Source organism: Cheilinus undulatus, linkage group 1, assembly GCF_018320785.1.
Source record: "Cheilinus undulatus linkage group 1, ASM1832078v1, whole genome shotgun sequence".
Taxonomy (NCBI): Eukaryota; Metazoa; Chordata; class Actinopteri; order Labriformes; family Labridae; genus Cheilinus; species Cheilinus undulatus.
Window position 1 is genome coordinate 37780482 of NC_054865.1, and position 12406 is coordinate 37792887.

General features: G+C 38.9%; 1 protein-coding gene across 2 annotated transcripts in view; it reads right to left on the reverse strand.

Moving 5' to 3' along the window:
• syt7b (synaptotagmin VIIb) overlaps window positions 1-12406 on the reverse strand; it is a 191429-nt gene that overhangs the window by 43115 nt on the left and 135908 nt on the right. For both annotated transcript variants that reach the window (XM_041784080.1, XM_041784087.1), the window contains one exon: window positions 8151-8273. In XM_041784080.1, coding sequence (XP_041640014.1) covers window positions 8151-8273 — 123 coding nt within the window. The remainder of the gene's footprint in view (window positions 1-8150; window positions 8274-12406) is intronic.

Below are 12406 nucleotides of genomic sequence, written 5' to 3' on the forward strand. Positions count from 1 at the left end.
TTCATAGATAAAATATTAATGGTTTTGCGCCACAGGGAGATTGAAGTTTTATTGCATGCCCGCTCAAATAATGACAATAAAAATCTTTTATGTAATCAGAGCTCACTACTTTACTGTACACCTCTGCTGCTAGAGTCATTGTTATCAGGAATCATTATTGCTTCATGGAGCAGCACAGTTGTTTCCCTTGCTAAAGGTAAAATCTGCTTACGTAAATGATGACATCTGTGACCTGTTCTACAGGTTTATGAGGCAGTGCTGCTGACACATAGACAGATGCTCTAGTGGTGTGCACTCAGACGTTGAGAACTGTTCATCAAAACTCCCAACGAAACTGAGATATGATCTATTTTTACCGCCTGTCGCTCACTTTGAACCTCAGAACCAAATTTGTGCAGACGGCTGATCTAAGGTGAGAAGGATGTGACGGAAAAATCATCCCAGAACAAACTAATACAGTTTGTTCTCACCTTTGTGTTGTGTTGTCTTGTGTGAGGAGTTCACTGGTAATCTGTGATTTGGAGAGCAGCAGGAGCTGAGTAGCTGTTGCCTACAAAGCTGTCTTGTACTTATTACATCTGAGAGATAACATCCCATAAGACAGCAGTGCTTCTGTGATTACAGTTAATTATATTATTGTCAAAGGACACGCTTTGTGTCTTGCTGATGTGTTATCTGGAGACAAAGCTGGTGATTTCTCGTTCTATGTTAAGCTGAAGGTCCTCTAATCTCCTCCGAGGACTCTTCTTCTCTACCTCAGTGTGGGTCACTGTAGTAGACCCACCAAATCCCTGTGGTGGATGGGACATTATCACCCACCTGCAGATAACTACTATGATGGAAGTGCTGTAGCTGTTTGTGTTATTATCTTCTCAGAAAGCTGCTGTTGCACGAAGGAGCTGCATTTTAATGAGCTTGGCACACACAGGGACACAAGAGGGAAATAAATATGAATAAGAGCTTACTGGCCCCAGCAACCTCCAGTCTATAAACATGGGGTTTATAAAAGCTGTAAAATGTGCACAGGTTTCTGGTATGGATAATATCAGAGTCTGCTTCTGCTCAATGCAAGAAGTGGATAAATCATACAGTCAATGACGAGACATTCAAAGACAGAGTGAATGTTTGGGTCCCTTTCATATGCTTCACTTTCATGTGCTTTTGATTCTCTGATACTGAGGGACTTGTTATGTTTTCTAGCCTGTTCAAAGTGAGTTGGTATAAGAAGTGCTCTTACTGTGGCTGCTCATTCATAACCTTTAAATGAGAAACATTCGCCATATGACCACAGAAGATGTACGCTTGAGAAGTCTGGCAGCTCCAGTGGGATAGGAAGAGACAAAGCCAGCAGACAGCATCTTTGGGAAAAATGCTTTAAGAAATCATAGAGGGCAAAGTATGCACAATCAGACTGAAAAAAAGGGAACTTGAGCAACGGTCAAACTTTTAGTTAAAGGGATACTTCAATGTTTTGGCAAATTCGCCCATTGCCATAATTCCTATAGTCTTAGTAATAGGTTCGTTTCCTTTAGTTGTCAGTGCAAGCTGTTTCTAGATCTAGGGGGGGACCGATATACCAGCTGCACAGCTAACGCTATGGAAGCAAACAGAATTTTTTGCTTTCCCTCATCACACTCATCAAATACACAATCCAACAACTCAAAAACGCTCTTGTGGACAAGTTGTGACTGGCACATTCACCATGCTATGAAACGTGGTGGAACAATGTGGATAGGCACATTGACTAAATCATCTGGGAAGTAATTTCAGGCTTCATAGCTATGCCATGCACTCAGAAAAATGAATCATGGCATAGTTTATTTGTAAGTATTTAAATCTATTTGATTTTATTTAAATAATTAAATTTTTAGAATTTATTTATTCAAATTCCTTAAAATCAGCATACAGTCATGGATGAAAGTATTGGCACCCCTGGAATTTTTCCAGAAAATACACCATTTCTCCCAGAAATTGTTGCAATTACAAATGTTTTTGGTATACATGTGTTTATTGTCTTTATGTGCATTGGAGCAACACAAAAAGTCCAAAGAAGAAAGACAAAATTGACATAATTTTACACAAAACTCAAAAAATGGGCCAGACAAAATTATTGACACCCTCAACTTAATATTTGGTTGCACACCCTTGGGAAAAAAAAACCTGAAACCAATCACTTCCTATAACCATCAACAAGCTTCTTACACCTCTCAAATGGAATTTTGGACCACTCTTCTTTTGCAAACTGCTCCAGGTCTCTCAGATTTGAAGGGTGCTTCTTGCAACAGCAGTTTTAAGATCTCTTCATAGGTGTTCAATGAGATTTAGATCTGGACTCATTGCTGGCCACTTCAGAACTCTCCAGCGCTTTGTCTCCAACCATTTCTTGGTGCTTTTTGAAGTATGTTTGGGGTCATTGTCCTGCTGGAACACCCATGACCTCTAATGCAGACCCAGCTTTCTGACACTAGGCCCTACATTGCGGCCCAAAATTTTTTGATAGTCTCCAGATTTCATGATTCCTTGCACACAGTCAAGGCACCCAGTGCCAGAGGCAACAAAATAACCCCAAAACATCCTTGAACCTCCACCATGTTTGACTGTAGGTACTGTGTTCTTTTCTTTGTAGGCCCCATTCGATTTTCTGTAAACAGTGGAATGACGTGCTTTTCCAAAAAGCTCTACCTTAGTCTGTCCACAAAATGTTCTCCCAGAAGGATTGAAGCTTACTGAGGTACATTTTTGCAAACTCCAGTCTGGCTTTCTTATGTCTCTTTGTCAGCAGTGGGGCTCTCCTCAGTCTCCTGCCATAGCGCTTCATCTCATTCAGATTACAACGTATGGTCCGAGCTGACACTTTTGCACCCTGAGTCTGCAGGACAGCCTGAATTTGTGTGGAAGTTGACTGAGGATGTTTATCCACCATTCCAACTATCCTGCATTGTATTCATTTGTCAATTTTTCTCTTCCATCCCCATCCAGGGAGATTAGCCACAGTTCCATGGGTTATAAACTTCTTGATTATATTACGCACAGTGGACAAAGGAATTTCAAGATCTCTGGAGATGGTCTTGAAACCTTGAAATTGTTCATATTTTTCCATAATTTTGCTTCCTAAGTCCTCAGATGATTCTCGGCTCTTCTTTCTCTTGGAAGAGTCAACTTTTATACATTCTAACTGGCTTTAGGTGTGATTTCTAGATTGCCAGCACCTGTTACTGCCACAGGTGAGTTTAAATGAGCATCACATGCTTGAAATAAAATGATTTACCCACCATTTTAAAAGGGTGCCAATAATTTTGTCCAGCCCATTTTTTTAGTTTTGTGTAAAATTGTGTCAGTTTTGTCTTTTTCTTTGGATTTTTTGTGTTTTTCCAATGCACATAAAGGAAATAAACATGTGGATACCAAAAACATTTGTAATTGCAACAATTTCTGGGAGAGATGTGTATTTTCTGGAAAAATTCCAGGGGTGCCAATACTTTATGCATGACTGTAAATCTGTTAATTGCAAAAACAATTAAATTTAATCAGTTAAAACGTATGAATATAGTTTAAATATGACGAGCTGTGGATCAACCAAGATTCATTTAGTTAAAATTTATGAGACAGGTTTACATCAGGTTTACATAAAGATTTTAGCACATCCATGCTCATCCATTCAAAACACATTGGGTTTATTGGTATTATTACATAAATCTCATTCTAAATTGTTTACATTTGAGTGACAAATATGAAGCACATAAAGTTTATTGGCCTGTTTATGTTAAATCTAAGTAATTCAAATGGATGGAAATTTTCTATGCATTAGGCCTAAATATTTCTGTGAGTGTGATCTACACAGGATGCCAGCGAATAAAGTGGAAGAAACTGAAACAACTTTAAAGGAAAATTAATGAAAAAATAGAAAAAAAACACACCTGCAAAAATGGATTTCGAGTGGCAAAAAGTGGCAGAAAAAATGGGTGAGAAGTGGCTAAAAAGTGGCAAAATCACTTAGCAAAAATTGGTTAAATAGGCAAAAATGGGATACAAGTAGAAAAAAGGTGGGGAAAAATGAAACTGTGATGAAAAGGGGTTAAAAAGTGAAACAAATAAGTGATTTAGACATCCCAATAATAGCTGCTCCAAAATGAGGTAACTGTCATCCAGAACGCTCGCACTGATGCTACTGATCCAACACACATGCATTGATATCATCAATACGCTAAATCACACCTGGGAAAGGCCCATTCATTGGGGTTCTCAGGGGCCCGGTTAACTCTGTGGGCAGGCCTGCTTCTATGCTGCATTGTTTTAATGTGCTTTGTGATTTTGTGGCTACCCTGACCAGGTTTCTCTCATAAGAGAGATTTTTGAGAATTTGTCTGTATATCTATATTTAGTTTTGAGGAAGGACAGAGCACCACTTGATCTGCTGGTCATACTAAGACAAATGATTTTTAACAGATACAGCTTTGACCTTATATACAGCAGGTATAGCTTTTCTTTAAATACCACTGTTCTTTCAAATCAGATTTGATGTTTATAGATATATGAGCTCCCAGCTGTATTTGATTTTATTAATAAAACAACCGAATCCCAAACCTCTATGGGTCTGTCTATTTTAATCTTGTAATATTTCTCTAGAAAGCAGAAGTAGAGAAGGTTTCCCACTTTTCTGTCTGTCTTTTACTGGCTGACAGCGTGTTGTCACATCACATCATACTGTTTCATTGTTCTCAGTCCGTGAAAACGGCCTGCAGCTCTGGGTGCTGGGAGCTTAGGGGTAACAACAGAGACAGAGAGATGAGAGAGACAGACAGAGATGATGATGGAGAGCTGTTATTAGCGGTGGAAGGACACTAGACGAGTTAGCCCGCACGACCCCTCTGGGTAGAGGCTCACCGGCTGGCTGTGATTAGAGGTGGGTGCTTGACAGACCTCCAAACGGAGAGAGGGAGAGAGGATGATGGTGGGGACAAGAGGTAAGCTGGTCCTCATCCCCCGTCTGACCCATACACATTCAAAATTTAATCTTAAAGGAATATAAAAGGTAAGAATGGCTGTAATCAAATCAGAAGACAGGACACACTATTCCTACTTGTAAGAAAGGCTTGTTTCTTTCAATCCAGACGGTGTTTTTTTTCTCCAGCCTCAGATTCACAGATGACCTAGTTAGAGCAGCACACTCCGATGCACTGCAGAGCGGCTGTGAGAAAACTTATTAAGAAATTCAAAAGCAGCATTTCTGGTAAAAAAAAACAAAAAAATCTCACTCAAAACAGTGGATTAAGCCCTTTATCCCTCACACAGTCTGATGTGATAAGAGGGCAGCCTGTGTAGTCCCTTTGTTCACCAGCTGAGAGCCCGTGTTCACTTCTGACAGCCGCTCTGAGATCAGGGCTCGATGAGAGGTTAGCATATTTTTAGACAAGGGTTTCATGCGAGGAACCTTACTTCTAAATAATGAGGGTGCCCTTCTCTCGGGCCTACGAGTCGCAGATCAAACAGTGGAGCAGACACGCATACTTACAAAGATCTGGACAGAGAACAGAGAGGACATTATAAAAGAGAACAAGAGCACCCAAAGTGGGAGGCTGGTGGGAAAATAGTGATATAGAAATATAAGAATGAGTAAAAAGGATTCAACTGGTCAGCCAGTTGAATAAAAAATGATGGTCCTTATTCACTTCTAAACAAAAACATGTTCTCAATTTATTATCAAAGTTTCATAGAATAACCTAGGCCACATCCGTGATGTGTTATTTTACTGCTAAATTATTCTCAGCGGTATTCTTAAGCCTAAGCTGTTCTTAGCTTGTGCTTATTTTTCCTTTTCCTGATAAGTAGAAAACTTTTCAAAAAAATCTCAGAAGGTGATTGGATGAATATTCTGTCTGTCACATTCATGACCGGCCAATCAGAGCAACAAGACAAAATGAGGTAGCAGACATGCATAGCTCCAGAGCTAACCTTAGCTATACAGATCAGCCTTGCTGTAGTATTTGAGCAGCAGAGCTTATCAGTGGCTAAATCATCATCTCTTTCAAGAGAAACTTTTGATGTGGCTTCTTGCTCTTGTTCTGATAAAGAAATGCAGTCAAGGTTTGATAAAACTGTCACTACACTATAGCCACATGAGAGCCAATTGTTACACCAGTGGCAGCCATTGCTATTAGCTCACAGTCAGTGATGGGCAAGTTACTGAAAAGTAGTAACTATTTACAGTTACTACTATCGAAAAAGTTACTCAGTCACATGTGTTACTTTTCGTGCTTAAATACTCACTAGTGTACACATCACATTAGTTAGTGTTGTTGTGGCAGTGTGAGAGGGAACAACAGAGCAGTAGAAATGTTCTAAAACTTTTTTACAGTGTTAAATCATTTATTTCAAGTCAAGCATTTGCACAATCTTTAAGAAGTATTAAAATAGCTGTGCTACCTTGATGGTGTACAAATTAAATCACAATTACTCTGTAAATGTCTCTCTGCATGAACCTCTCGTCTCATCTATATTTTACTAGCTATCTCTCTGAAGGCAGTGGACTCTACAGTTGATATCAGAAGCGTGTCTGGTGGTGATTGAAAATCAGGAATTGGTTGTTTGGATGGAATGGTTCCTCTTTGGTCTGTCGAGCTAACGTGAGCTATACCTGGGTCACCGGTGTTTGCAGCATTGGGCTCTCTAACTAGTTCAGATGGAGTGGTTGTTTAGCTTGGGGCTCTGTGAGGTTAGAATTACTGTTCTTATTCAGGTTTTCTTTCCTTTTCTTTTTGTCGTTTATCTCAAGGAGGGAAAAATAATGCTGGTATTTCAAAGAGCGCTCAGCTTTGGTGTGTGTGCGTTTAGGTCTGTTGGTCTGTGGGACTTTGCAGCAAGCACATACTATTTCACCCATGATGCTACTGTGCTTACACTGGCATCACATCGCCCACTGAAGCGGATGTTTACTAGCCTTTATCATCGAATTGTTGACTGTAAAAGTAACAACTAATGACTGCTTGAAATTGTCTATAATTGCAAAGTTTTTAACAACCTAAAAAAGAAATGCATTACACTATTAGTTGCCATAAAAAGTAAAAGAGTTATGGTAACATGTTACTGTAACGCATTACTCCCATCACTGCTCACAGTACAACTAAACCCCCTCGTCGCTATCACCTGGTTGCAAATGTAATTTAAAATGTTTTTCTTTATCTACTATCATATAAGGGTGCTGATAAGTGCAAAATAAATAATCTTACTCCATATAATCAGCACCTTAATGTGTGTAGGAGTGCTCTTGATTTTGTTATCTGGGATTAGAAAACTTTGGTGAATGTTAATCCTATTAAGATAGTGGGTTTTAAAAACAATTATCTTCTTAAGAATGGTTGGTGGATGAGACTAAATGTAATTAAAAGGCTGTATCATATTTTTATATATTAACAGATAAGTAAGAAATATGTGAAAAGAGACAGTAACCATATGATTGCAAAATTGTTAAAGATAGACCAAAGCAGTCCAGATTTAGTGTCAACTACTGTGTTTCTATATATATGCAAATAAAAGTGCAGGTGAGCACTGACTCTCATTTTCCAAGCAGAATATATTGAATATTCCACCACTTTAAATTAATAGTATCACACTATGACCAGTTCTCTTTCAGGTCAACCCAAAGTATAGACCACTGGCTCCCAACTTGGGGTCTGGGACCCCCCGGGGGGTGCCAAAGATCTTGGGGAGTGAGACTGCTCTGAGGCTGCCAAAATTAGATTTGCAAATATTGACTAAAACCTTGATAAAGCAGTTATTAAGTAGTTTATAAAAAGGTCTTTTGATAAGAAAAGCATACATAGGCCATTTTTAGGATTTTATCAGTGAAACAATTAAAATCTATGTTGATTTTTGGCAGCAGCATGTCACTTTTTCTTCTCTCTTGGGTCCTGGGTGAGCTGAGCTTTTTCTAGGTAATTGTAGGGGGGGTCAAAGGAAAAATGTTTGGGGAAACACTGGTATAGAACCCTACCTAAACACAGCAAGGATAAGAAGTCCTGAACCAGTTTAAAGTTCACAGCATGGCACCACTTTTATTCTGACTATCAGCACCCTCGACATCATGTTTTTTTTCCGAATCAATAAATTATTAAACCACCTCACATTATTCTTCTTTCCGTTTCTCCCGTTACCTTTTCTCTGGTGTGGTTTCATCTTCTTTGCCTGCTGGAGCTTCCTGTAGATCTGGCAGATTGGCGAAGTCATCCTGTTCAGCAAGCCCGATGGCTAAAGACAGAACCACCATCTTTCCCTCGCTGGACACAGACACACGAGACAACATCAAACAGCCCAGGTTTGTAGAAAAACAGGCACATTAACATGGGAACATGCACACACATATACAACAACAAACACAAACATTCATGTAGACAGAGAGGGTGGGAGAGAGATTGTTTCATTAACACAGATGCTCAGCTCACAATTTACATAATGACCTTTTCTTTTGACACTTTTGTATTTTAATAAACAACATGTCAGAGCCACAATGCAGTGTTTTAGGAACAACAGTAACAAAAGAATTGTTTATCAAGATTCTGCTCCTTTTCTTTTCATTTTTTGTATTGAACACCAAGTTGAGTAATAGCATAGTCACTGCAAGTTCACAAAGCAATTGTTTCCATTTCTGTGTCAAACAAACTGAATATGCTCTCAATGATCAGTTTACTGATAAGGTCACAATCTGATCTGATGAGAGTGTACAGTATGTTTGAAGAGCCTTTTTTATTAAAAAATAAATAAATAAATAAAAAATGTTGAGTTGTGTATAACCCTGAATTTTTTAAGGAAGCCAGGCAACACAGTGCACCTCGACCTCACATGGGTACTATGGGTTGATCTGAGAATACTATACAGACATAGATACTTTCATCTATCAGTATCTGTCCATCATCTATATCCTTTGTCCCACTTAGGGTCACAGGGTGGCAGAAGCAAATCCCAGCTGTCAGTGGACCAAAGGATGGGTCCATTCTAGACTAGTTCTCTGACCATGACAGAGCTAACATACAGAGACACACAAACATTCACACTCACAACTACAGGCAATTTAGAGTCACTGATTAGCCTAACAAGCATGTCTTTGGACTGTATTAAGAAGCAGGGGAGAACATGTTAACTGCACAGAGAGGTTCTGTCTGACAGCAAATCAAACCAGGAGCCTTCTTGCTGTGAGATAACAGCACTAACCACTATACCACCATACTCCATTTGAATGCAATTCCAATTTGTATACCAGATTTTTTGAATATTATCAGTCATTTTTGAGGGTACTATTACTGCACATTGTAGGTATCAAAACCTTAAAAACCTTAATCTATAACTGTCAAACAATACTTAGAGTAGTTGGTTTTAAATTCCATTCAATCAGATCCCCAAATGCTATCCCTCCCCCTTTCACTTTTTGAATAAAGGAAAGACCTCTACAAACCTACTTTAACAGGAACAAACACTATTTAAAAGTGTTAAATACAAATAACAGTATGAAATTAAGAATGCTAAAATCATAAGTTGATATAGTTATATCCAGTGTAAGGTGTAAAGCAGTACAAAGTAATGCATAACTATAATTACATTAAAATTACAGAAGTGTAACATTTTATTATTTCTGACTTAAGCTGGGCATACACTGAGATTTCAATCTGACTCTGACAGTCATGGTGGAATGTCAGCTCACACTTTGTGACTGACTCACCTAAAATGTGCGACCATTGCGCACAATTTATGTGCTCACACTCTGATGGTCGTGCACGGCCAGGTATGAAAATGTCCTGCCTGTTTATTTCCTTTATTATAGCAGGGTGAGGGAGGCGTTAGAAAGTTATTCCTGCTGTTGTCATGATGAATTAAGATGCTGTCAGAGCGTTTACAAAGTAGAAAAAGACCCCTAAGTTGAAGATTCTGCTCGTGGTTTTGCTCTCACTGTGTCTAGAGTCATACTAATAAAAATAAATAAATAAAATTAAAAAAAAAACAAAAACAAACAAACATATATATATATGTATCAAACATATCAGAAATCCATCCAACCAGTTGGGAGCAGCTGGTCAGGCCATAATCAGGTCGTGTTCAGCCATCATATACCCTCGTACACAGCACGATAATCAGACTGACCCTGACGTGCCCTCTAAACTGAGTACAGCATGCATGCATTAATATCACAGCTTTCTTTTTATACATCAAGCCGGCTGAGAGGCCTGTGTCATGTTAGCTTAGCATTGCTAGCAAACAGCTACTTAGTTTAAAAAGCCCTCTCTGACAAACTAAAACATTCAAAACTCACCCAAGTACTGCTTGGTGAGGCCAGATAGACCCACATGAATATTTTTAACTCAAAAACACATTTATTTATTGCTAGTCATGTCAAAATGTATTTGTTTGTTCACCCATTGCTCCATGTGCCTTCTTGTGCTTCACTTCTAAAACCAGGAAGTGGCAAACGGAGCAGGTGCCCGCCACTGGTTTATATAGAGGTGTGCTGGGTGGAAGGCACCAAGTGTGGTAGAGAGAATTTGTTTGGCAAATGTTTATACATTTTGCAGTCTTTAATTGTGTCTGGGAGACTTAATTGATTTCATCTTGGTTCTTTGGCATTGGTACCTTCCCCTTACTCCTATATAAGAGGAGGCTGGAGGCCTTGTGAGGGAGTAGGTGGTTGGTGTCAGCGCCGTTAGGTTGTGAGAGCCATTTCAAGTGAAACAAAGTGTGTGCAGTGCCGCAACAGAGCATTGTATAGAGCTCAGTCTCCTTTTGTTTTCACATTTTTACCTCTTTTTGCAAGTTTTAAGCATTATATTTTTCTCCAGGCCTGTGCTGTAAATACTACTGCACATTTTCACTGTAAATAAATTCACTTGGACTGCATTATTTGAACCTTTGACTCCTATTTGAGCCTAACCCACTAGGCCATCCTAACATGAAGGATGGCAAGACTTCCATGTGAGTCATACAACATAAAATTTGTTGCTGAATCTGATTAAATTTAGTTTAGTTCTCACATTACAGTTACCGTAAAACAACAATTTCATTACTTGTGTTACTGTAAATCCTCCAACTATGTGCAAAATAGGGACATGGAGAAAACTAAACGTGCATCCCTTTTAATGTGTGCTAAGGTGACACTCAGATGAAGGACACATTGAGTCGATGGAGGAGGGAGAGGAGAACAGCGAAGCAGTTTTATTAATAACATCTTTAGATGCATGGAGATATGAACTCTACTTTGGATTTGTTGCACAAAAGGACAAGTGAAGTATAAACCATTCCCAGGTCAGAAACAACTTTTGTTGCTGTGAACTCTGGACAAATCTTTTCAAACATCTGCAAAGGCAGCATGCTAACGCAAAGCTAGTAAAGACCCCCAGAGCCTGAGCGATGTGCATGATAACTGCACTATGAAAACACCTATCCAGGTGGCCAAAGCTCGATTTTTGCCTTGTTCTGGATGTATTATTCTGTGAGGTGCTGTTTTGATCTGGTTTTCACTATTTTGTCTGTCTGATTATTTTAAATTAAAGAGCAGAAGGAAGTGCACTTGTGTAAGTCTTCCTTTCATTAGAATAAGGATTTGCGGTAATTGCAGTGTTGTATATATAGGCAGCGACAGTTAACTTTATTAACACAACTTGACTGAACATAACACAGCACACTTGACTACCAACTCACTTCTTGTGGAGCACATATTCACTTAGTCACTTAGTCTTTAGAAAGAGCGCCTGTGCACTCTACTTAAATGCACCTCGGCAGTGCTCGGTAGGGACTTGGTACCTGCTGGGATTTCAACCAGCAACTCTCCAGTTCCCTCCCAAAGTCTCAACAGACCGAGCTTCTTCCATCTCCAATGGCGGTATTTATATTTCATTCACAGCGACACTGTTGGTTGCAAATTAGACTGCATTAAATTCAGAGGAAAAAAGCTCTGTGTACACTGGAAGGAGATCTAAAGACTTTTTACTGTTTAAACTCTGTAAGGCTAAGTGTGGCACTAAAAGCCAAACAGCCTTTGAAATACTACAAAGTTTTCTTCTTACATTTTGGATAATGCTCTCTGTCTGTGATTAAATGAGTGTAGTGTTTGCTGCTGTATTAAAATAAGCAGTTTCTACCAGAAGAGACAGATGACTGTGCCATTTCACTTCTGTTGCCATGATGATTTCTTTTTTTTTTTTTTAATTCTGACATGGTGTTTAACAGAGAAAATAAACCATTCACTAGTATTATTAATTGTTTAAAGTGTAACATGCTGATTAGAATGCAGAGGGAAGTACTTGCATAATACATCATAGGGCAATGTGCAATATAACCTTTAAGATACAGACATATCAAGCTTTTCTTTCGATCCATTATTACTAAACATAAAATCATATAATGCATCAGTGAGCTCTAAATTTCA